Below are 26591 nucleotides of genomic sequence, written 5' to 3' on the forward strand. Positions count from 1 at the left end.
AAAATTGCATTTACATCAACTTATTTGGCCAGTGTTTGGGCAACTCAAAATAGAATTTGACGGGCAGTGACACGGCTGTTGATAAATTTTGGCCCTTGGTGAAATGTAACCAAAAGACTGTTCGTTAATCATAGCAGTGCTTTTACGGTATCACAATACCAATAAATTTCCCTATACTTTGTGTACAAAATAGGCTCTATTCAAATGGCTCTACCTACCTTCTGAAGCGACTCAATTTTTTGAAGTAATATTTTCCTGAAAGATAAACAAATAAGCAAGTAAACAAACAAAAAGATATATATAGTTGACCATTGAATTTTTGAACTACTGGACCGCGAAGATTATCAAGTTTGTTCACCTAATTTTCAGAATAGCGCCACTTGTAATATTACCTAGAAACTGGCGTCTTGAGAAATGCATTTAAAATCTGAATAAAAGTACTGAGTCTTTTTAAATCTTGGCAGATGCTTGGATTCAAGCCTACATTTAATACCTGGCACAAATTTTGCACAAAATCTGCCAATTTATTTTTGATTTTTGATATTGATTTAATGTTGGTCAACTTTTACCGAAATGCAAAAACACTGCATCGGGACGGAAGGCGTTTAGAGACATTATTTGGTGATGTGAAATCTTACACTGAAGGAGCTACCTGTATAAAGAAAGTTGAAATAAATAAACAAGCAACAAAGTCTTTAGATGAGGGGCGATATATTGGAGCCAGAGAAAAGATGCATCCCCTGACCATGTACAAGTCTTACTACATGTGAATTTTTCAGAGAGGTATAACAAAATCAAAAAAAGGTAAAACAATCAAGCCATTTACAATCAAGCAAGACGACATTTACTGATTTTTACAACTTTATCGGTTGGCATTATGCTTGCATAACTTTGGGCCAGTTTTGAGTTTAAATTCCTGATTGCCCAGTAGCTGGGCCAATAGGGTATACTGGCCGATAGTGCGAAATTGCGATAGTAGTTGGGTAATCCTGGGGAAATGTGTAAGGTCTTTGAAAATTTGAGTAAAACTTGCTCAGTGCCAGAAGTGGGCAAGTGCAATAGCTGCCATGTGTAGATGAGTACAATATTCTGTGTGTAATTGGCCAAATGTTCATAATGGCCAGTTTTGAGTTTAAATTCTCGATTGCCCAGTAGCTGGGCCATTAGGGTATACTGGCCGATAGTGCGAAATTGCGATAGTAGTTGGGTAATCCTGGGGAAATGTAAGGTCTTTGAAAATTTTGAGTAAAACTAGTCCGGTCATCTTTCCTCAACAGTTGATAGCACCATGCCGGAAATCTTCTGCCTTGAAGACATCACAGAGACAACCGACTTGGGCTCTGCCGGTACAACAGTCACCTGGATCGAACCAACTGCTATCGACAACTCTGGAGTAGTCTCATTGTCTTCACGATCGCACGCTCCAGGGTCTTTCTTTTTAGTCGGTGAAACCGACGTTACATACCGATTTGTTGATGGATCTGGCAATGAAGCTCAATGTACATTTGTAGTGGGAGTCGTTGAAGGTATTGTCAATATTTTTAAATATTTTTAAATATTTTAGGATTTAATGCTTTATGGGTATGAATGTTGATAAATGCCATAAGTGATGGTTATGATTGCATATTATTTTGGGGAGATGAGAATTTTGCGATAGAAAGTTGGATGTGGTATATGAATGAGGTATGTTAGCACAGACAATGGGAACAAAATTGTATTGTTTGAAAATTAACTTTAGATTTTATGCCATAGTGGTGTTCAGTGGCGGGGCATGGGGGAAATGCCCCTCGGTCAGAACTCTTTCCGCCTCCAGTAAAAACCAAAAATTAGGAAATTTTCTACTTTGGGTTAATTTTGAGCAAAATTTTTTCCCCCCTCCCCTGAAATTCACTTTGCCCCGATGCCCCCCAAAAACATTCCTGGTGCCGCCATGGGTGTTCAAAAACTATGCATGAGCTGCAGCTTCATTTTTGATGTAGATAAATCTTAGATGGGTCCAAACTAGGAATGCCTTGATCCTTCCTGACACCCCTTGACCCACCATGACAGTTGACACCCCTTGATCCACCATGACAGTCCACACCCCTTGACCCACTATGATAGTAGACACCCTGGACCCCTCCATTGACTCACTCTAACACCCCTTGGCCCACCGTAATACCATGATCTGGACACAAAGTTCTAAGATAATTATTAGCTCACACAGAAAAGATCCACATTGAAAAAAACAACCAACAACATCACCTCAACAACAACAAAAAATTATTGTGCAATAGTTGTAAACCCTAGTGGATTCTCACACCTCAAAATGATTGTAATTTTATTTTTTGGAATTGTATTCAACAGTTGACCGAGTTCCACCTACTGTCCAATGTATCGAAGACGTTGCCCAAACTGTTGCCCTCAACATTGGTGCCGCTCAAGTCGACTGGATTGAGCCTACTGCTACAGACAACTCTGGCACCGCAAATCTTCAATCAAGAACCCGTAGACCAGGAACCTTCTTTTTAGTTGGAAGCACCGACGTCACTTACGTTTTTGTTGATCCATCTGGCAACACTGCTTCTTGCACATTCGCTGTGAATGTCATTGAGGGTAAGGACATAAAAAGCAACTTAAGAAAAAGGATTCCAATTTCTCATCTTGCATAGAGGTTTTTTTCTTCATTTTTCAATTGACTTGGAACAAATGAATCAAACAGGTGTGCTATACCATGATAAGCATTACGTTTTGTTACCTGGAGAGATTTGATCATGTCTCGCCTCCTTTTTCAACCAAATCGGCGGTAATAACTCTGTAGTGCGGGATCAACATTTAACCACAAATTGCCTCAGTCAAAACTCACTTCCTAGGAACCAAATACCACACAAGGTCATTTTTATGTAACTCATTGACCCATCTGTGTTATGTACTGCATGTAGCTATAATGACATCCCTGTGATCTGGTGAACCCATTGACAGATATGAACCTCAAGAGGGAATTCAATTTTTGATCAATTCGATCCAGGAAGTGAAAGGTATATGGTCAATTCAATTTGACATGTCTTATTACTGTGTGTACAATACTGAAATGTGGATATTAGTTTCTGATACCGTGCATCCAGTTATGTTGAAAGAACTTCAGTAGTATGCCGGCCATATTTACGTCATGGGCAGAACCGCTATTTCATGTCTTGGAAATCAATTGTATTGGGACGATGTGTTATTTTGTCATTAGAAATGATGTGCAGGGATAGTTAGATGGATATAATGGGTACTTGTGATTTCAGTATTATAATGGATTCCGTAATACATTGGAGCATTGGGAAAAGGTTAAAGGGCATTGGACCTAGACTATTGTCTGAAGTGGGCAACGAAATTAAGTATTATTGATCTCCTAACTGCATAGTGTAAAGTCAGTGAGCCCGTCAATTGATGATAATACCTGCACAAAAATAAAAGTTACTGCAAAGAATTGTGGAACGTATAATAGTCTGTGTTCAATTAATTACTGAAATTTTTGCATTTTTTCCACTCAGTCGATGATGTACCACCCACAGTCTTCTGTCTTGACGATATCACCAGCACAATTCCTCTTAATACCGGCGGCACCACCATCACATGGGTTGTTGAGCCATCTGCCACAGATAACTCTGGATCGGTTGCGATCGTCCAGCAATCGCATGCCTCCGGAGACTTCTTCGTGACTGGATCAACTAGTGTCACTTATATATTCGCCGATCCATCTGGAAACACTGAAAGTTGTATCTTTGCCGTTATTATTGACGAAGGCAAGTTTTAACCCCATGAGAACTACCTGCCGATTGGCTAAAATGATTGTGTCCCAATTTTGAACCAATCAAGGAGGGTATTAATAAGATCATCTGCAAATGCGAGTTTGACCATAAATAGTTTAATTGCCATAATTGGCAATTGAAATGAGCATTCAAGTTATCAACCAATCAGAAATACTAACAAATTCAAATTAGAAAATAGGTTTGGACAGACAGTTGCTTCTGTGACAGGCCAACAAATTATATCATGTAAATCATGGTGATTACCAATATACCATAGCAACACATGTAAATTCAGAGAACTCCATATGCCTCCGTTTTAAATTTTTGAAACTGTTGTTCAAAAGGTGGCGGCAGAATTTGTAGATTGAAATTGCGCATAAAATGATGGAAGCTTTTCATATACCCATGCATCTGGTTTAACCTAGACTCCAAAGTTATCTGTTTTGTAAATGTTAAATTCTGTGTTTTCCGTTTTCTAAAAATAACCTTAAAATGTACCCACTCCAGGGAAGTTAATTTTTTTTCCATATTAAAAACAGTATGTTTCTATCTAGAAATACTAATCCAAAATAGACAAGTAATGATCAATTTCAGGGAAATATATTTAATCTGTTTGTGCATTTTGTTGAATGTACATTGGAAATTAGATGTGAATAAGCTTAAATTTTGCGGTTGCAAAATGCCATTTTCCGTGTTCGAGTTCTAGGTTAACCCATTGTTCTAACTCTTTGTCTCTACATAGTTGATGGAGAATCGCCAGAGATCACGCAATGCGTTGACGACATCACCGAGACCATTCCACTTAATGCAGGCGGCGTAGTAATAACATGGCTCGAACCATCAGCAACTGATAACTCTGGCTCTGTAACCGTTGAATCAAGGTCGCATGCCCCAGGAGAATTCTTCAACACTGGATTCACCCAGGTCATCTACACTTTCGCTGATCCATCTGGCAACACTGCCAATTGCATTTTCAATGTCATCGTTAATGAAGGTATGTTCCTCTAGAAATAAAGGCCCGGTAAAAATATTGCTACCAGACCAGTTGTTGGCTGGATGTACGTACCTTTTGCTGGCCCCAGGCTGGCACAGCAATAGGATTACCCCTCCTGGCTCTTGGTGTTACACTCCACCCTACCACTCTAACCAAGTAATAGAGCGTATTCAATATGACGTCATTCATGACAGTCATCCTCATTTAGATAAAATTATGTCCTCCATATGGTAACACGGGCCAATTCGCATGATAATACAATAAAACGAGTGGTAGGTATGAATGGTTGCGGAATCGATCTAGAGAAATATCTCTCTGTCATCTTGAGCTATCTTGGAATTGTCCTCCAACAAGGCTGCCATTTCAATTGTTATACCATTCCGGTTGGTTTATTGCATACACTCTATTTCAAGAATTCCTTAAAAGTTGCTTGACTTTATCAGGGCAAATGTGTGCAAATATTTGCAATTTTAAAGCTAAAATGGGGGAAGAATTATTAGGACAATTGTGCCCTACAAAATAAGTCCAAAAGGAAGATGCACATTGCAAGTTACTTCAAAATGTTGGCCTCCCTTAGATCCGGTCGGGGGCCACTGTGCCCAGGGATAAATCCGGCCCCAAGTCCAGCCATGTCCCAATGGGGAAGTACAGGTTCATTTCAACAGTTGCTATGCCTTGGTGGGAAAGGTGCTTTGTTTGAGCTATTATGATAGTCCATTGTTTGTATGGAAGATGTTTACCACATTGTTAACATTGTTACCAGTTTGTTAGTAATGTTCAGTGCCAGAAGTGGGCAAGTGCAATAGCTGCCATGTGTAGACGAGTACAATATACTGTGTGTAATTGGCCAAATGTTCATTATGTCATGCCCACTTCGGACCCTGAGCAGTTGATAAATTATATGAATGCTGTGATGCAATTTAAATCGGCTTTGGTTTTATTAAAAAAGTGACAAAAGAAATGCACGATATTGGGTTAAACAATTGGATGGGAAGTCCCCTTTTTATAATTCAAGAAAAATAATTAGGCCATATTCAATGCTTTATACAAACTGCTTACGACGCAAATTGATCAATTTGGTCAGTGTCATCACTAATATGTGCAAATTGAGTTATGGTTTCTGAATTTGACTTGCTTACACTGGAGCATCTTCACTGTGGACAACCACTCTGATATTGGTCTTGCCGTGAGAGTGGGGTTTCAAACATGCATTTGGGGTTGGGGTTTGGTATACATGGACATTATATAACCCAAGTGTACTATGGAACGTGTGGTAGAGAAGGTCTGTGCTGTGGAACCAGTTCCATTTTGGTTAGCCACCGTATAAACCCTCATTCTATCTCTTGCAGTTGATGGTACACCACCTGTTGTAGTCTGCGTCGATGACGTCACCGAGACCACCCCTCTAGGGTCGCAAGGTGCAACCGTCACATGGATAGCACCAACTGCCACCGATAACTCTGGCGTCGTCAATCTGGTATCGAGATCTCGTGCACCTGGATCATTCTTCCTTGTCGGCAGCTCCGATGTCACCTACAGATTTGTTGATGGCTCTGGCAACGAGGCCATCTGTACTTTTGCAGTCAATGTGATTGAAGGTATGGTTGGCACAATTTTGTGAATGATATTTGCTTCAAGCCAACTTTGACATTGGCAATCATCCATGGGCTAGCATTGCATTGGATACTCGATTCATACATGCATCATTTTTTTTCCTTCAAATTATACCTGGGGAGTTTGCCCAAGGTTTAAGGGTGCAAGAATTAATCATGAAAGGTACCTTGTGTAAGTTGCAGGTTCTTAGAACTTGCATGCAAATTGGTTGCATGAAAATCTTAACCAACATAAACATAACATGAGACTGTAAAACAATATTCATTTATACAGGGGAAGAAGAATTACGCATCGCACACTAGGACATTTAAACATGAATTTATAAATGGAAACATAACATGCATAGCAGATATACCAGAGAAAAACTCCGGACATACCTGCCTGTGCGGGAGTTTTTCTCTGGTATATCTGCCTATGCATGTTAGGTTTCCATTTGTAAATTCATGTTTCAATGTGCTAGTGTGCGATGCGTAATTCTTCTTTCCCCTGTACATATTGATATAAACTCCTCAACAAAAGTTTGGAAAGTTTTTTCAAGCATCTGTATCTCCAATTATTTGTGACATATTCATATCGTGTTGTATATCACTGGATAGCTACAATACTCCCCTTTACAATGACACCCCATTGGAAACAATAACATTGTTCACGGCTGAGTGCACACCTTGTGAATGTAGTGGGGTCTCAAACAGAATTTGCCAAATTGACCATTATTCTGTGCTCAAACAAAGCTAACCACTAACCTCAATAGCGGGTGGAAAAAACACAGGCAGCCACAATATTCAGGCACCTTCTCCTCATGCTGCTCACCGATCTGGTTACAAGTTACTGTGGGATGGAATTCCATTCTTCAACAAGGATTCGTCGCAGGTCATTCAATGTGGTTGCATATGAGCTTCTCTGACACGCACAGCACGTTCAAGGTGGTCCAACAAGTGTTCAATCGGGTTGAGGTTTGGCCCCCGGGTCTGGCCAGAAGGCAGGTCATTTTGACTCTGCTCTCTGTAAAGGGGAGTATTGTAGCTATCCAGTAATATGCAACACGATATGAATATGTCACAAATAATTTGAGATACAGATGCTTGAAAAAACTTTCCAAACTTTTGTTGAGGAGTTTATTAAGAATACGATTAAGCATCATTAATTTGATCTTGTGCGCTAGTTGTAATGTTTGAATGTTTCCATGTTCCAGTGTATGATGCGTAAGCCTCTTCCTCTGTTAATATTCGTTTAGTTTCTTGAGTGTATTTGGCTTTCTTTGTTCACTTGAAGTTGCACCATTGATAAATTGCATCAACAATAAAACAATACAGGCCATAAAACAATAAATACCATCAAACAATATTTGTTAAATAATTTATTTCACTTTCTTTGTTCAGTTGACGAAGTACCACCAGTGATCAATTGCATCAACAATGTCTTTGAAAACGTTGAAATCAATACCCCTGGAACTATTGTCCTCTGGGATGAGCCAACAGCCACCGACAACTCCGGAGTGGTCAACTTGGCCTCAAGATCTCGCTCCCCTGGATCATTCTTTTTGGTCGGCAGCACCGATGTAACCTACCGATTTATTGATGGGTCTGGAAACTCTGCGGAATGTACTTTTGCAGTAATTGTAAATGAAGGTAAATTTTCAATTATGCAATTTTCAAATTTGATGTTTTGGGAGGGAAAAGCCTGCCCAAATACTGCTGGTTAGATTTATTCATATTTATTTGTATGATATTACAGGTTTTGTGCATATGAGATTTGCTCTAAATATATATAAAATGCTCCACATGCTCTAGTCCTTGCAGAAATCTTGGTCAATAGAGGTTATCCGTGTTATATAAGTTGCATATCCTATCAGCGACTGCTATACCTTGTTTAGGACTTTCAGAAGTACCTGCATGTGCAACCATGACTGCTTTAAAATAACCTGCCAAATTCATGCAGATAACTCCCAGGTTGTGCACTGAATTGGTTTGAATGAGGAATACTACGGGACAAAGCTCTGTGGTACTTGAGGTAGTTTCCTTCTAGATGGCTGAGAAATGAAGAAAATCGTTCCTCGATTGGGAATTGTATCAAGACTTATGGCATTGAAGCACAAGCTATTACCTGAAGGCTTTGCAGGGTTGATTTTAGTGGTGTGCTCTAAATTGCTGAAGTCCATGAATGGCTTGGGACACAATCTTAAAGTGAACGTAATGATAAGCTCCGGGAGTTTCGCCCCCCTAAAAATTGTTTGCTCTTATGATTAAATTTTTTCATGGTGCCCGCTGGCCAGCATCAGTGGTGAGCGGGTCCGCCCGGCGCCACCCATTGTAGCTACAACCCTGAGACCTTGGTTCATTTCTTCCGCTTTTCTAGCAACAAGCACAAATTGAAAATGCACAATGGGTATCAGTCCCTATTGTATCAGGGCCCTGACACTCGGTTCAGAAGTGTGTTACTGCGTGGAAGTGGCCATTGACCCTGTAATCGCGTATCCTGGAACTACCGGCCGCGTAGGCGCACTTGTATGCGCCCTATACGCGTTATTGATCGCGTTGGACGCTTGTGCTGGCGACGCGATCATTAGCACCCCAGCACCCCATGGCAGCGCCCATACGCGTGTCAATTTGTGGTTCGCGGGATCTTTTTTTCAGGCTCTGTAGTGTGCAAATTTAGCTGGTGCGAGTTTAGTCTACCGTGTGATTGTATTGATTAAATGGACTTAATGAATGCTTAATTACTCCTTTCCTAGCTTCATGATCCAATTTGAGTATTTTAGTTTAAATGTAGTTATTTAATGTGTCCTTAATTGTTTTGTTTCAGTCGACACAACCGATCCATTGATTGCTTGTCTCGAGAACATCATTCAAATTATCGAACTTGGAGAACCCGGTGCAACAGTGACCTGGGTTGAACCAACTGCCACTGACAACTCTGGTACTGTAAACCAGGTGTCACGAAGCCGTGCTCCAGACTCTTTCTTCAACATTGGTAGCTCATCCGTCACCTACATATTTTCCGATCCATCAGGAAATACTGCTACCTGCACTTTTGATGTTACCGTGGAAACAGGTAGGAAGCAGATAATTGTTAAATATCATCGTTGGGAAGGGAAAACCTATGTGCTTGTGGCCCCTGATGTTTAAAACAAAACTGCCAACGGGTTACATTGTTTTGCTTTAAACATGTTCAGGGGCCAAAGACATATAGGAGGTTTTTCCTGCCCAACTACGATATATATGTATCCTTCGTTGAATAAGATTCATCAGGTTTGTTCAGTAAATATCAGTCATACCTGATGAAGTCCTCTGTGTAGGGCGAAATATTGTAGCGGGGGAAAAATTCACTTGATTTTATCAAGCACAAATCCAAAATGCTTATTTATTTATTCAACATTAAGATAGTACCAATATAATTATATGCAAAAACATATTCACAAGCACTGCTGCTCATTCGCTGTTGTACACAGACATCACTTCCTGCCGAGGTCACAACTACCTCCGTAGTGATGGATTACACATTTTGCACGACAACTCCACATGTATCTACCCCATACACAATGTTCTGCTGTTTTTGCCTTTTCTTTCACTGCCCAGTAAGCTTGTGCAAGATGTTTTCCTTCTAAAATTTGATCTATAAATTCCATAGATTGATACCACCATTATGGTTTCCATGAAAGCGTGATCTAGTCGCTATGGTAATACTCGGGGGGTCACCAATGTGATGTCATGTCTACGACAGCGAATTGGCGATATGAGCGGATCGCATCCTCCAGGTGACCATCACAAAATGCACATTGACTGAATATTAAGGTGGTACTACAGCCCTTGATAAATAAGTGACTATTTTGCATTTTTCTCAAACTTGTAACACACTGGTAACAAAAGTTATGTATATTATAGGGGCAAGGAATCTTACTACACTGGAATTTCAGTGACTCAAGACAAGTAGTGATTTATTGATCAAATACTGGTTTTCCCTCATTTTTGACTGAAACTCCAACTGTTGTCTGTGCTGAAATAAAATTTCCAGTACAGTAGTTGTAGCCCTTGCCCCTATAATATACATATCTTACTTGTCACCGATGCCCTTTAATTTTTGAGAAAAATTCAAAAATAGCACAAAATTGACTTTGACTTTGATACTTTGACCCCAGTTGAAGTTTCCGGTTTTCCAAACTCGGGATTATTACAGCAACAAAATGGAACTGGAATTGGATCCAAACAGAAAATATGTTGACTTGAACGGAGTTCCCCTCAGACGGTGGTCACTTCTTTGGTACCGCCATCATCAAGCACAGACGTACGAACTCTAGACGGCACCCCTTCAGCTCGCAACCGCATAACTTGTACCAATACCAACCATTTATTTATACATACTCTCGTATAATTTGCTTGCACGCAATTATAGTATATATCAGTGGCCTTTTACGCGATTGTTCTTTTTCTTATCAGGAGTGCCCCACGTTCCAAAGAACTTCGTGTTCCTCGTACAAGTTGAGGAATTTTTGGGCCATAGGTGTTGCTTTGGCCATGTTTTATTTGACTAGCAAGAATTTGACAGCAACAACCCAGGGGTAACAACAGCATAGGCCTACAATGTAGCATACCATGTGCACACATTACAATGTTGGTAAATCAAGTTGGTCCCTACATTTCCCAAGTGAATGCAGCGACCAGCTAGTGTTCACTCAGCTGATTGGCTGAAGGAGGTTAGATTGCATGCAACAACCTTGAAAGTAGAGCATGTCTCAGCACAGACGTACGACCTCTAGACAGCACCCGTTCAGCTCGCAACCACATAATTACACTTGTACCAATGCCTTTATACATGCTCTCGTATAATTTGCTTGCAGGCAATTATAGTATGTATCAGTGGCCTTTTACGCGACTCATTATTGAAATCAACCCCGATTATTCGGGAGGTGGTAGATGAAACGTCTTTCTCCGTTGGATGTTAATAATCAAGTAACGCATCCACTGGCACGCCCTACCCTCAAGCGTGGTTCAAAACCTCTGCTTTTCCCGTACAAAACTAAACAGTTGGTATTCACATCCGAACATCTACTTTTTTTCCGATGGCCGTTTCTTTGCTTAGATTTCGCTCTTGGCTGAACACTCAATGGGCATTGAAACTATACAACTCCTAGACGTGCAGCACAAAATCGCGGGAAATAATATTTAATGGGTAAATAATTTCACGGAGCTCAAATCTGACTTGACACACACAAGTGCCATATTTAAAGTGAAATTTAAAATTTGATATAAATGTATTTTTTTTAAATATCCAAATAGATCTGTATAAAGTCATCAATAATACATAACCTCACCTAAAGTCTATACACAAACCCACAGCTTTTCAAAGCTAATCAAAAGAATTGGTACCGGTGATGAATTTGTGAATGACGAGTTCATGCGATGTAGTGACAATGTAAAAATACCAAATGCTATACTGATCAAAAGGAAATGATGTTCTGCCTCCAACTGAAATTCGGGCCGTTGTTGTTGACTGAAGTTGTGTTACAAGGTGAAGTTCAAGTTGCGATCCGACCATTTTAACCAATGGCAAAACGAAAATGTGGTAAAAATCCTTCAACCCGTCTAGTTACGCAAATGAAAATATGGAATTGACTTTAGATATAGTTTATGCGGCGTTGCCTTGCTCTGGTAGTTCCTTGAGATAGCCCTCATCCAGTACTGCCATCCGTTTCAAGCGTCAACAATCATACCTGTGCGGTCTTACCTCTAAAATCAGGAAACTTTACCCAATCATCAAATAAATGACCTTAATTGGTTATACTTTGAACGCAATTGCCATGTTGAGTACTACCTTTCAGAGGTACTGAGACCGCACCCATTATAAGTGAATCACCAAAGCGGTGGAGAGGAACCAACGTCTTTACCCCACAGAAATTATATCGAAAACAATGAAATGCGCGCATTAAAATCGGAATCGCAATGCTTCCATTGTTAATTCCAAAATGCTGGTATAACCCAGGTGGTCCGATTTGAGTCGCAGCGTTTGGCGCTATATATTAAAATTAAAATCAATCGGACGGTGCTGGATATAATATGGGAAATAATATTTTTCTAAAAATCCGAATTCAGATGTGACGCCCATACACGCACATGAAATGTAGTTCATATGTCCACAATAGCATGGGAGTTACTCTGCATGATAGATTGGCTTGAAGCTTCTGTAGTAAATCGGACCCATTGATGGGCTACGGGGTCTGTTCTGGTTCATTTCTGGCACAGTTGACATAATGCATTTAGTTCAGTTGGCTTTGTTTTGTCCATTGTAATGAAACTGTCGAGTATCTTGGCGATATGAAAAAGAACCCCTCCTTTGACGAATGTTTCGAGGTGTGGTCCATCTTGTGCAATTGGATGTTGCCAAATTTGGCCGATTTCAACTTTGGCTCCCGCGACTTCCGATAGTTTCCTGCCCCATAGAAGCCAATGGTAAAGAGAAAAATTGGGCGACTTCAATTTGACCAGTGATTCGGGCTGAAATCTTTTGGCAACCCTGGTTGTGGTATAGATGTGAAGCGGTTTTGCTGAATGGAAATGATGTGACACATGTAAAGAACAGATTTGACAAGTAATAAATGGCCTTAACTCGAGTGATTGTAAACAATCGGCAAATTGCACCTAAAGAAGGTTGGCTTGGTGCAAGTTGAGGGTCTGGAGCAGTGCTAAGATTCAAAGATGTACCAGAGTGCAAGGACATGGTAGAGGATATATTCTGGGCTTATGCTATCAAGGATAAAGCTGATATCCCAGTTATTAACTTCAGCGTTAGAAATAGGGCGGTTAGCCGCCATTGGCCCTATAACTTTTGGCCTGGCGGTAACTTTTCTGACTGGCATCTAGTTGCCGGCCCGGCTGGCCGGTAACTTTTTAAGGTCAAGCCCGGCTGGCCTGTAACTTTTTGAGGCATATTTCGAACACTGATGATTAACTTCAAGAAATACCATAACATACCAATATGTTCATGCATATTCATACCACTTCATAAAGGTCATAGTGCTGCTGTTTATAGAATATCAGAATCGTCACATTCTGGTCAGTATTTGCGACTATCCAAACTGCTTGGGACAGGAGGCATACATTTTGTAAACTTGTTTCAAAACTGACTGGGATGTATATACAGGTATGGCTCTCTTTACACAGCAAGATTCATTTGTCCACTTCAAAATCGGCAGAGGGGTATTGTTGAAACGGTGATCGATGAGAACTGTGCATTTGCCATACTAGTGCAGACTGTACGGCCGTAACAGTGGCCGTAACATTAGCAATCGTAAGTGGATACGACGCCCAACAAAACTTCATTGAAGTCGAGTATAATAGTTCATAATGGCAATAAGGCTGAGGAAGATTGTTGGTGTCATACAGAGAGGTCAAATTGTTAGGGAAGCTAAATCTTGATACTGTACGGTTGATCTGTGAACAACTCTTGAGCTAATGCTGAAGTCGACTTGTTGCGGTTTTGGAGACTGATTGGGTTGTGCCTGAATTAACATGAAATAAAAAGGAACAAATAAAAGAAATGAATACATCTTTCTTTTAAACCTGAAAATATTCGAGTCGTCAAATAGTTTTGATTGGCCCAGCCAAAGATCAAGATAAGTAAAACCAAGTATAATGCAACTAATATTAATAAATTTGCATTTTTTTCCTCTTTCAAGTTGACACCACTGGCCCAGTTCCAATTTGCACTGATGGCGTCGAAGCATCGGTTGAATTGGGTACAGCAGGCACAACTATTACATGGGTCATTCCCACTGCCACCGACAACTCTGGTCAAGCCACCATCCTAACCAACAATTATAACTCTGGCGATTTCTTCAACGTGGGAACCACTACAGTAATCTACACATTCCAGGATCCATCTGGCAACACTGCTGCCTGCAGCTGGCCGGTGACCGTCCTTGCTGGTAGGTTCATAAAAACATAGTGGAGTGCTTTTGTAGCCTTGCATGTCATTAAGCGGGTGTAATGATACAGGTACGTGCAACAAATAATGGTCGCATGCACCGGGACACATGTAGGATTTAAAGTATGTGACCCAATCTGGTCCATTGAGACCAAAGGAGGGATTTTTTGGAAATTGAGTTACTATAATTATATCCTTATACAAACATTAAGATGTCATACTGAAAATACCAAAGGTCAAACATACTTGGTTTTCTTGTGTATTTTCTTGTTTTTTTCACTCCATATTTCAATTTCAAATTTGCCGCCTTTGGCCTCCATGGATATATAAATGATTTGGAAGAGTAGAGTTGATGGAAGATGGTACATCTTGAATTCATTGAAATAAAAAAACTTACGCAGACGAATTAAGGTTCTGGACATGAATAGTATTATAAAAGACCATCGTATCGATATGCGCTTTTTCCATGTTTTGCAGGTGGCCAAACCACTGAAGTGGAACCCTGGCTTCCTGATAATTGTTGCAACTTGCCAAATAGGCTGACCTGTTTTTGATCAAATTTCCTCCTTATTAACATTTTGATCCATTTTGCACTTTTTTTAGTTGATACCCAGTCTCCAGTACTCGTCTGCTCAGAGGACATTTCAAGAACCGTTCCTCTAGGAGCCGGTGGTGCTTCAATCACATGGAATGTACCACAAGCCACAGACAACTCTGGAGTCATCAATGTTGTAAGCACCTCTCACAGCTCTGGCTTCTTCTTCAGCCCCGGAACCACAGTAGTTACATATGAGGTAGCGGATCCATCCGATAACACTGCCGAATGCTCATGGCTCGTCACCGTTATTGAAGGTATATTGCAGAACTTCTGTTGCTGCTTATAATTAGTATTAGCACATCTGGGAAAACCAAGATTTTTTTTTTACTTGTGATGAAAACAAGTGGGTTCTGAGACAAATTTCATCTCGGAAATTTTTCTTAGGTGGGTTCTATATGGTCTGGGAAAATCAGAATTTGAAAATATTTTACAAATCATTTGAGCATATGGAAAGCTCGATTTTTTTTTCCCAAAGATAATTTCAGAACTTTTGTACAAACAAGCAAGAGATGGAAGCAAGGGGTCATTGGAAGCCAATATTATGTATATTGTTATATTTGTGGGTCTGGAATTTTGACATCCAAGTTGTGGGATTTTCAATGAAAATCCATGGGATTCATGTCATTTCGGCAGTTGTAGGTTTATTATAAGAACCCCTATAAAACATGTAGGATATATTATAAAATTAAGATGTGCAACCATTTTCTATATTACAGTTGATGAGGTTCCACCATTTGTCATTGGATGCCCTGGCAACATCAACGACTTTGTAAGCCTTGGTATCCCTGGAAAAGTAATCACCTGGTCGGAGCCTTCCAGCAATGATAACTCTGGCGTATCCACCATCTCTAGCAGATCGCATCCACCAGGATCATTCTTCCTCGTTGATGCAACAACAGTCACCTACGTCTTCTCCGATGAATCTGGCAACACTGCAGAGTGCTCCTTCGTCGTAACTATTTCCGAAAGTAAGTTGTTACTGGGCTATTCTAATTGAAATCCACATTCCCCCTGTGGAAGATTAGCTCAAGTCTTCCACAGGGGGAGTGTGGGTTTCAAATAGAATGGACAATTAGATAACTACCAATTTTAAATGGTTGCTTCAGTTGTGGAGGATAATAGTAAAGCCATATATACAGGGGGAGTATGGGTTTCAAAATAAATGGCCCTGGCCAATTCCATTTAAAAATATACTCCCTCTGTGGAAGAGGTATCAAATCGAATAGCTCATTAAATTTAAAGCTTGTTGACCCAAGTGAGTCCTAATTCCTATCTGGATACAGACTGCTCAGTGCCAGAAGTGGCTAAATGCAATAGCCACCATGTGTAGATATGGTTTGCCAAAAGGGCAGCTATTGCACTTACCCACTTCTGGCACCGAGCAGTCGATACTGAGCAGTCGATACTTTAACAGCACCTTGACATTTTTATTGTTCTACGGACTTTAATATTACCGTAAATGTTCGCCTAATGGCGCTATGGGCTCCCGTGACATAACTGGAATTTTTGACACAAACTAAAAGTGCTCTCCCATGAAAATCCCACAAGCAAATAAGGCATATACCCTTAATTCTTGTTGGGAGTTTTGGAGGAGGGAGCTCTCTATTTGTACATGAATTTTACCCCAATGCAAAGGAGCCCAGGTGCGCCATTAGGCGAACGTTTACGGTATCAAACAAATTAAATAATTAGGTAACCGTTTACAAAACTGCCTTTTTCAGTTGATGACGTCAACCCAGTGGTTACTTGCCCAGCCAACATCGAGATTACAATCAGGTCTGGCGAAGGTGGAACTACCATTGAATTTACTGAACCAACTGCCACAGATGACTCTGGTACTGCCAACAGAGTCTCCTTTACCCATCAAAGTAGTGATTTCTTCCCAATTGGAACCACCACAGTGACCTACAGATTCGCGGACAACTCTGGCAATGTCGGAAGTTGTAGCTTTGAGATTGTTGTTTCTGATGGTGAGTATTGCAAGGAGCTTGCATGATTAAGCCAAAATTCGGCACACACTTGCTAGACGCGAGGTAGTCGCAAGTAGTCGTAATAAAGGGATCAAGCAGCTTAGAGTCGCATGTCATTTGAGGTTCCAAGTTACATAGTTGCATTACTCTATGAAAAAGGATATATATCGAGGCTCAATTACTAGTAATTACCTTGTTCGGCCAATCACTCTCAGCTGGACACGCCCACCCCAATGATAAACCACAGTAGATAATCCAAAAGATAGAATTGTTATGTAACAATGTAATGAAATCTGTTGGCACACTTTTCACAGCATGTTGATAGCTCTATAATAGGATATCAGCAGGAGATAATTGGTGGGATTAGTGGTTTTGATTTGTATAACTTTTTCGTAGAGCAATCCAACTATACTTTGATCAGCTCGTAACCAGCGGGAATTGTTGGGCTGAAAAGTAGACCCACGCTTAGAGTGATATAGTTGACCTGTCTGGTCTATATTGTGCATGTGAAATAAAGTATAAATTAATAATTTGTGATACTACTGGCGAGATGTCACAAGACCATTCTCGAAATAAAATATATTGATATTAATCCGCTGTTATAAGGCCCGCTGATTACGAGCTGATCAAAGTACATAATGTATAATTGTCGGTCAGTAGCATAGCCTGAGGGGCCAGGGGACAAATTTACCCACCCTCCAATTTTTTTCAGGGATAAAATCAGGACGGCAAAGTAAAATATCATTAAAATGATAAATGGGACAAAAATATGACAAATGGGGACGAAAATGTTGGCTTTGCCCCTCCATACTATGCTGTTGTGCGATGTGCACAAGATTTCTTCTGTAATTCATTCATGCATTTGCCACTTCATTCCAGGCCACGTACAGCTAATATGGAGACATCCCATTCTGCCACTTGTTGGCTATTGGGCTAGAAAACGCGATATCCATACACCCATGGAAGACATGAGCTTAATTTTCGCACAGGGAGTATGAATATCAAATGGATTACCTGAATTGGCGACTCCATTTGATTAACACTCCCTGTGTGGGTAACACACCCTCTGTGGGTGATCAAGATCATGTCTTCCGTAGGGGGTGGGTCTCCAATGGAATAGTCCACTGGTCATCTGTAGGAATAACTTTGCATCATTCAAGTGAAAAACAAGTCGCTGATATTTTCAGTACAAGATAATGCCCATTTGTCGGGTATTTTTAACTCTCAAGTGAACTAATCCGATCCATTTATCTTTGCATGCAGCCGACCCATGCGCCATCCAGCCTTGTCTCAATGGAGGTGTATGTGTTGTAGAAAGCCTGACTGAATACTCTTGTATATGCCCAGAATGCTACAGTGGACAGACTTGTGAAATTGGTATGTATAGGGGTATAAAAGGCAATATTCAGGCATGAGAATTTTCAGGCTTTTGCCCGAATTCAGACACATTTTTATTTTTTAGGCATGTTTTGGGCTGAATTCAATGTTTTTTCAGGCAGTTTTCAAAAAAGCCATTCTCATGCCTGATAGGGGTGGGTGTGTGTGTGTATTGCTCTGGGGACTTAGTTCTAGCTCTCAGAGCCACAGATAAATAATCACACTGGCCTAATCGCTCTGCTTCTCATAAAACTGGCAAACAAACCTTGTTTTTTGTAACTTATTTAACCCAAGAGTGAGTTTACCAAATGCCCATTGACATTATATAGACCTATTATATAGAAGCCCATTGTCCAACTGAACAATTTTCAAATAAAAACTGGTATATAGCGGATTTATCTGTTCATTTTCTTTGATACATTAGCGTCAACTCCTTACATTGTACTCTGACCTTTTTTGTACCAATTTTAAACAGCATTGTATAAAATTCCCATACCTGGATTGATTAATTTGTCCTATGGCTGGATAAAAAGCAGCACTGTACACAGTGTAGGAAAAGCTGGATAATTTTATGTTTAATAGCCTTATTGGACTGAATAGGATATTTATGTAATGGGCTATACCAGTTCTATACATATGATCTATAATCTCCTCTGCAGGGAGCGTGAATTGCAAATCGAGTTACCTGAATGAGCGACTCCATTTTGAAATCTACACCCTTGTGTGGGGGATATTGTCCATATAGGGGATGTATGGATTTTATTTCAATTGGAATAGTTCATAACCATAATGTCGGCAACTTTCCATTTGAAAGCAAGAATTGACAAATCAAAATCTTTTATTTTCACCTCCTTTATTCCCTTCTATTCAGCTCAAAATGCCTGCGACAACAACAATTGTGGCAATGGTGCTGCCTGTACACCTGTGGCGGGATCATGCGAAGCCTACACCTGCGAATGCACGGATTGCTTCTTTGGAGAATACTGCCTACAGAGTAAGTTAACTATCCCTTCAATAGCCTTGCTGGTTTTGATTGCTCGATTAACTCTTTTCATAGGGCGTCTGCTGCAGACAAGTTTTCAATTTTTTTTTTAATTCTAAAATTTCAAAATTGAATATTTTCATGACCATGTTTGAGAGCAAGCACACATATAGTATTGGTTCAGTGATATCTCGAAACTTATGTTGAAGCCTATGGCTAACATACAGAGCATATAAGCAATAATGTGTGATTTTAATAAAGAAATTGTTTTCCACAAACTGTTTTCACTGATCACATTATGTTCCCCAGATTTGAGTCAAACAAATTAGGTCAAACAATGAAAATGCTATTTCATTCGAACTCTACAATTATTGTCAATGTGTGTATTAGCTCGCCGATCGTTAAGCGAAGACGAATAGCGATATACAGTTTATGTCGCTGATTCAATGATACACATGCATGAGATGTGTCAGCCTTCACTCGATAGGTGAACTCGAAATAAACCGGAGATCCCCAGGTTTATTTACCGACCTGGTTGCTGTGCATGCACCTCAAAACTTGTAAAAGGGGGACAATGTGCATGCAAGTCCGACCATAAAGGATGTAAAATACCGTAAATTTTAAATAATACCTGAAATTTTAGGCACAAACTAAAGTGCCCTTCCGTAAAAATCCCAACAAATACGGACACAGACCCTTAATAATTGGGATTTTCAGAGGAGGGAGCTCTATTTGTAAGAGAAATTTATCCTAGGGCAAAGAGCTCATGTGCGGCATTGGGCGAATCTTTACGGCATATAGGCCTAAATCAACTATCCAATAAGCTAGCGGATTCCATTAACCAATCGGCAATTGTCTTATGTCTGTACCAATTGAGGATGCCTTCATGGGAAGTGTCAATTGTGGTGTTGCCTGCAAATTTTGTTTCTAAACTTTTAATTCCTTTCCCTCATCTTTTTACCATAGCTTCCAACCCATGCGACAATAACCAGTGTGCTAATGGCGCCCAGTGTCTGCCAGACCCAGATGATTGTACTCGCTACTTCTGTGCATGTCCTGCATGTTACGAGGGACAATTCTGTGAACTCGGTAAGTGACTTATGAATAACAAATTTATTATCCAAATGCCCATAACATTAGAATTTTGAAGCCAGTTTGAATATATCTGCCGTGCATGTGGCGTAATAGAATTTAATCCGTAAAGACCCAAAGCGTAGCATGTTGTAAGAAATCTGCAATTTTGCAAACTACACTACAAGGTTCCTATTGGGACCACCTGCACAGGTACACTGCTGGTGGGTCCTGTGCAATAGCAGCGTTGGTACTGTGTAGGTACTCTGTGTGTACCATGCAGTCAGGGTACCTTGGCGGTGGTGTACCTGTGCAGGCGGCCCACGTAATCTTGTAGTGTAGTCGGGCTTAACAGTAAATACAATTTGCATTTTTTACTCCGAAATTGGTTATTGCCCATTTTGTTAGTTTATGGGCAATCATATCCAGTCTTGCAATGACCAAATGAATAAATATAAAATACCCTAAACCTGTGTGGCATCTTTGCAAACTGATAGTCTGTATTAATTACAGTAGCACAATGCGATGGAATATCTCGTGCAGTTGTAGTCCATATGCGAGAACATTGTTTCCAGTAAACCTCGTAATAATGGTGTACATTGCTACATAGATTGAACTTGATTACTTTGTGCTTTTTTTGCAGCTATTGATGCCTGTGCAAACAACCTTTGCAATAACGGAGCCCAGTGTGTACCACTTCTGAACGGAGCCTGTACAGAGTACACTTGCTCTTGTTCGGGATGCTTTACTGGACAATACTGTGAACTTGGTAAGTAAATGGTGTGAATGCAAAAGAAACCTTGAATATATCAAACGGATCGTTCATTATCGTTGTAATGTAGGTCTTCCAACCACCACACCATTAGTCTAACCTCCCTTACCTGGTCTCCCGGTTGGTACTCGGTATAAATGATCATACAGGGACGTGCCGTAAATGTGGGTAGCATTTTTGGCCTTCTGTATCAATGACTGTTTTTCTAGGCCAATTTTGAAAAATAGCTAAATTTTGCCCAAATCTGGAAAAAAAGTTGTAAAAACCAAGATAATTTGTTAAATTTGGCTGAAAATGTTGGCTTTTGGTATATCGATGGGTTCAAATTTCTTTAAAAATTTGTATATATTGATGATTTACTATAAAATTCTCAGCAGCACACTCCTACCCAAACCAAACATTGCCACCCCCTCTATATACTGTAAAAGTAGAAATTTTTTTGAGGTTTTTATTTCCGCGAATTTTGCGAGTGGACATAAAATCGCGAAAATAAAAACTCGCGAAAATAACCTTTTGCATTAGGTTTCTATTGTATCAATATCAAAACCGCGAAATTTAATTCTCGCGCAATTGACAAAATCTTCAAAATCGCGAAAATATCTTCTCACGAAAATATTGACTTTTACAGTATTTCCATGTATGAATAAAATTGTAATAACTCCCTTGTGTATCTGATTTCTTGATAGAACGAAGTGCCTGTGATCGTAACCCATGTGCTAATGGAGGTCAATGTTCAGAGATAGCCGGCTCCTGCTCATCGTACACATGCGAATGTCAAGGATGCTTCACTGGATACAACTGTGAACTCCGTAAGTCTATTATCAAAATAAATATGAATTGCTAACCGAGGAGAAAGTTGCAAGTGAAGGTTGGCGAAACTTACGACATGATTGCTAGTGGTCGTACCATATCATGTTGATGCAACATATATTTTACTTCTGATGTGACCAATAGTCCTAAACAGCCTAACAAATTTGATGTTGATCATACTTCAGCGTAAATTCTCAGTAAATTCTTCGAGACCTTGTGTCAGGAATGAGAATTTAAAGGCTTTTGCCTGAATTCAGGCATGCAGTTTTGTTGTCAAAATTTAGGCAGTTTTATTTTTTTCAGCCTGTTCACACACTTTTTCAGGCAGTTTTCAAAAAAATTAAGCCATTCTCATGCAGAACAAATTTGAACCATTGCAACATTTCCCAAATGTACGGTTTCCCAAGTACTACCATACGTACTGGTGATCATTCATTTGAATCATGTGCATCCCGGATATGGAATTCTCTACCTCGTGACATCGGTACACTCCAGCTTTTCCAGCTTTTGTGGGGTGCTCAATAATGTTATGTTATGTTATGTTTTGCAGTCCTTGCTAATCCATGCGAGAACAGTCCCTGTGAGAACGGTGGACAGTGTAACGTGATCGCCGGCCAATGCTTTGCCTACTCATGTGCATGCCCAGAAGGATATGGAGGTGTCAACTGTCAGACGAGTAAGTTTACATTCTTTACATTATAAATGGTGTATTCGTAAGTGTGCTTAAAATGAAAACCAGCAGTTATATGGAAGATTTATAAAATCTTTCACATCTTTGGTGCTTGGGTCAAATTAAATGACCGCTTTTGTTTCCAGGAAGTGCAGGTTTAGAAATTTCATGTTTACCTGGACAAATATAATTATTGCTATTTGCTGGATTGCCGGTTAATATGGGTAATGGGACATTAACTCTCTCCACGCAGGTGTTGACTGCAGACGACACAAGTTTCTATTTTTTTTTTAATGCAAAAATTTCAGAATTGTAAATTTGCATGACCATATTTGGAATCAGCATGAAAATGCATCAAAATGAGTACAAACAAACCTAGTATTGGTTCAGTGGTTTTTGAGATAGCTCTTGATATTATGTTGAATCCTATCGCTAGCACGCAGAGTATTAAGGGCTGACCAGGAGCAACATTTGCACAAACTTAAAAAATATATTGACTATATTCAACTTTTTGATTTAATTTCAATAATTTTTTTGAAATATTTTAATTTCAAAATAGGAAAATTTCAAAGGCCAGTCAACATTCCTTAGGCCTAAAAAAATTGTTTGATGGCGTTACCCGACCGACCCTAGACTTTTTTTAATTAAAAAAAAAAAGTTCCAAGGCATTTATCATACACAATGTGTGTAATAGAAAATTGCCAACCGATGTACCCTAATTTTTTTATGCTATGCCAATCAAACAATTTTTTGTTTAGGCTTTATTTTGATCCAAACTATGCATTATTTCTCATATTTCAGTCGTGACTCAAAACGTGAACCCATGCGCATCTTACCCATGCATAAACGGAGGAGAGTGCCTAACCATGGATGCAACCAACTACATCTGTATGTGCCCCGAAGGTTACGCCGGCGTCAACTGTCAGACCAGCACATCCAATTCGCCATTCTACGATAGCTGTTCCCAAACACCAAATGGACTACCACATTGTAACCCAGAAAATGGAGGAACATGCGTTAACAGCTATAATAGCAATAGTCTGATCAACAGCAACTTTGCTAGTCCACAGTATTCTTGTATTTGTGGGGATGGATACACTGGTAGCGATTGCCAACTGACTACTGGTAAGCTTAATGGGCATTGCTGTCATTTCATTCAGTAGTCTTAAGGCAAGAGAACACTTTCACTAACAATACTGAAGTCCCATGACACTGAAAAACACTTCAATATTGTTATTCATACATACCCCTGCAAATATTCAACATTGATTTGATATAAAATTGGATCGATTGAGCCCATATTTATTGGTTGAGCTACGAGTTTCAAAATATTGGACGAGACGTAGGCGAGTCCAATATTTTAAAACTTGTATCGAGACCAATAAATATTGGGTGTAAAGTATCCATTTTATCATGTTTTGGATCCAATATTTTAACACACTTGGATTCATCAAAACATAATGTTGAAAAGTTGTGGGCAAAGTTTTGGGCATTGTTATGCGGAGTCCAAGTGTGAAAATATTGTATTCAAGATGCTTTGCGCCCAATATTTATTGGTCCTTGAATGAATTCATCAGGTTTGTAGATTATCCATCGGTTGACTTCATTAGCAGTCGGATGAAATTCTTGTTTTAAATATTTATTGGTCTCGCTTGGTTTTAAAATATTGGACTCCCACTACGTCCAATATAATATGTGGCACATGAACCGCAAATTTTGAACCTTTTTACATGTATAAAGCCCAGTAAATGAGTTCTGCCATTATTTATATAGGAGATAATCACTATGAACTTGAGTTGGGGAATTATCACATCAAAGCATATGACCATCATGTTATGATCATTTTGTGCTTTTTACCTTTTATACAGCCGACAACCCTGATCTTGACATCTGTAACCAACTTGGACGTCCTCGCTGCGATAACGGAGGAGTGTGCCACAATGCTTATCACCAATATGATGCTGATCTAGATTATTACTGTGATTGTCCTGTTGGCTACATTGGACACAACTGTGAAACGCCATGTAAGTGTTGAAAGGAACAATATAGTTCTGATACATGTTGCAATTTATAAACAAGTTCTTGGGAGAACCGTTCAAATGCACAGTACAACACTTGGCAAAAGCAACCAGTGCAATTTTGTGCAGCTAGGACCTTGTGCTCAACACATGGCAAATTCTGTAGAATAAGACATGACACTTTGTTCTGAACATTTGTCTTTAAGAGGCCTGGTCGAGTGCAGATCCTGTCGGACACGCTTTTCAATACGGAATAAAAGCTAACTCATCTTGACATCATCCAAGCAGCAAGTTCATTTCCCATTGAAAAAGCTTTATCCGACGGATCTGCAGTTGACCATTCTGTAATAATCGTAGTGGAAGCAATATGTTTACAATTTCGACAGTTGTGTACAAGACGTCAAAGTGGAAATCACTGATCCCAGTAGACAGACGCCCCACAAACAATTTCAACAGAATTGCAATTATATACATACATCAACCTGCATTGTTTTTAGCCACTGTCATGCATCTTATCGTCTCATAAAACTAGCGACATCATTATATTTTAAGTAAAATGATGAGGCAAAAATGTCTCCATTATATGTGACACAATCTGGTCCATGGGGGCCAAAGGAGGCATTTTTGAAAATTGAGTTACTGTAATTATTACATTAAACATACAATATAGACTATCATTTACTGAAAACACCAAAGGTCTAGCATACTTGGTTCTAAAGTTTTTTGATGTATATTTTCGGTATTTTATTGTTTTTTACTCAGTTTCAAATTTGCCGCCTTTGGCCCCCATGGACCTGATCATGTCACATGAGACGATGGATGCACAACAGCAGCCAAAAAACAATACCTTTATACTCATTCTTATACCAAATTATCAAATTATATCCCATATTTTAAAAGGAATTGCCCAGGGCTTGGAATCAATAAGTCCAGTTGTTGCTATGCACCTCAGATTGGTTTAAAGAGCAGATACGAGTATCGCATCGACTCGCACATGCTATAACATGTTATATCGTGTCATACCACACAGCTAAGAACCAATGAGATTGCAGGAACCAATTTGGTTGTCTGCATGGCAAATTGAACAAATCAAATACAAAATGGTCAATTTGGCGGTGTATTTAATTACTCGTTTTCTTTTCTTTCCAGATTTTGACCCATGTGCAAGCGGTCCATGTCAGAATGGTGCTCAATGTACTGCCTTCACCACCTACTTCACATGCCAGTGCCAGGATGGATTCATTGGAACCAACTGTGAAACCAACACAAGTAAGCATAGTGTTATAATGGGCTATGCCAGTTGAAATCCATACACCCTCTGTGGTAAACATGATCTGGATCCAATTCACATGAGTGTGAATTTCAAATGGGGCTACCTAAATGAGCGACTCAATTTGAAATCTACGCTCCCTGTATTCGGGAGGTTAAGGTAATGTGTTCCACAGGGGGTCTGTGGATTTAAACGAATAGCCAAATGTAAAAGCAGATTTGAAATGTCTAGCATTTCCTTTGGACCTTTGGATGGATATTCCAATAGGTATTGGTATCAACATTATGCCTCTCCGGTGAATGTACCCAGGACAATATGCACAAGATGTCGCTGGTGCTGGAACAGATAGACTTGAAGGAGCATTTTTTTCAGCTTATTCACAAAATTGCAGTTGCTTCCTGGATTCTTTTCAGTTGAAAATCAATTGAAAAATTGCTGAAAATGGTTGAAAAACTTATGCGCAGATAACCCAATTACACTTATGGTCCAGGTGTACAATCATTTTACCTCCATAGGCATAGATCTGGGGGGGGGGGGGGTAAATCCCCCAATATTTTGCCAGGGGGGTGTTGACACCTGTATTTGGGTTTTAAACCAAATTAACCTCATATTTGGCCATTTTAGCACCAAAAGTGCCAATTTTTACGCACCATAGTTTAGTTTCATAATTTTTCGCGATTTGTAACAAACTTATTCTGTCGCCAAAAGTACATGATGGCTTCCCTATACTTCCAAGAAATATTTTCCAACCT

General features: G+C 39.7%; 1 protein-coding gene across 1 annotated transcript in view; it reads left to right on the forward strand.

Annotated features, from left to right (window-relative positions):
• Positions 1 to 26591, forward strand: part of LOC140140570 (uncharacterized) — a 102916-nt gene that overhangs the window by 66153 nt on the left and 10172 nt on the right. The window contains exons 30-49 of the mRNA XM_072162327.1: positions 1278 to 1526; positions 2347 to 2595; positions 3519 to 3770; positions 4519 to 4770; positions 6120 to 6368; positions 7764 to 8012; positions 9187 to 9435; positions 14054 to 14302; positions 14905 to 15153; positions 15616 to 15867; positions 16621 to 16869; positions 18133 to 18246; positions 19118 to 19240; positions 20195 to 20317; positions 20943 to 21068; positions 21758 to 21880; positions 22432 to 22557; positions 23353 to 23676; positions 24420 to 24575; positions 25719 to 25838. Of these exons, the coding sequence (XP_072018428.1) occupies positions 1278 to 1526; positions 2347 to 2595; positions 3519 to 3770; positions 4519 to 4770; positions 6120 to 6368; positions 7764 to 8012; positions 9187 to 9435; positions 14054 to 14302; positions 14905 to 15153; positions 15616 to 15867; positions 16621 to 16869; positions 18133 to 18246; positions 19118 to 19240; positions 20195 to 20317; positions 20943 to 21068; positions 21758 to 21880; positions 22432 to 22557; positions 23353 to 23676; positions 24420 to 24575; positions 25719 to 25838 (4083 nt within the window). The remainder of the gene's footprint in view (positions 1 to 1277; positions 1527 to 2346; positions 2596 to 3518; positions 3771 to 4518; positions 4771 to 6119; positions 6369 to 7763; positions 8013 to 9186; positions 9436 to 14053; positions 14303 to 14904; positions 15154 to 15615; positions 15868 to 16620; positions 16870 to 18132; positions 18247 to 19117; positions 19241 to 20194; positions 20318 to 20942; positions 21069 to 21757; positions 21881 to 22431; positions 22558 to 23352; positions 23677 to 24419; positions 24576 to 25718; positions 25839 to 26591) is intronic.

This window comes from Amphiura filiformis, chromosome 19 (genome assembly GCF_039555335.1).
Source record: "Amphiura filiformis chromosome 19, Afil_fr2py, whole genome shotgun sequence".
NCBI classification, from domain to species: Eukaryota; Metazoa; Echinodermata; class Ophiuroidea; order Amphilepidida; family Amphiuridae; genus Amphiura; species Amphiura filiformis.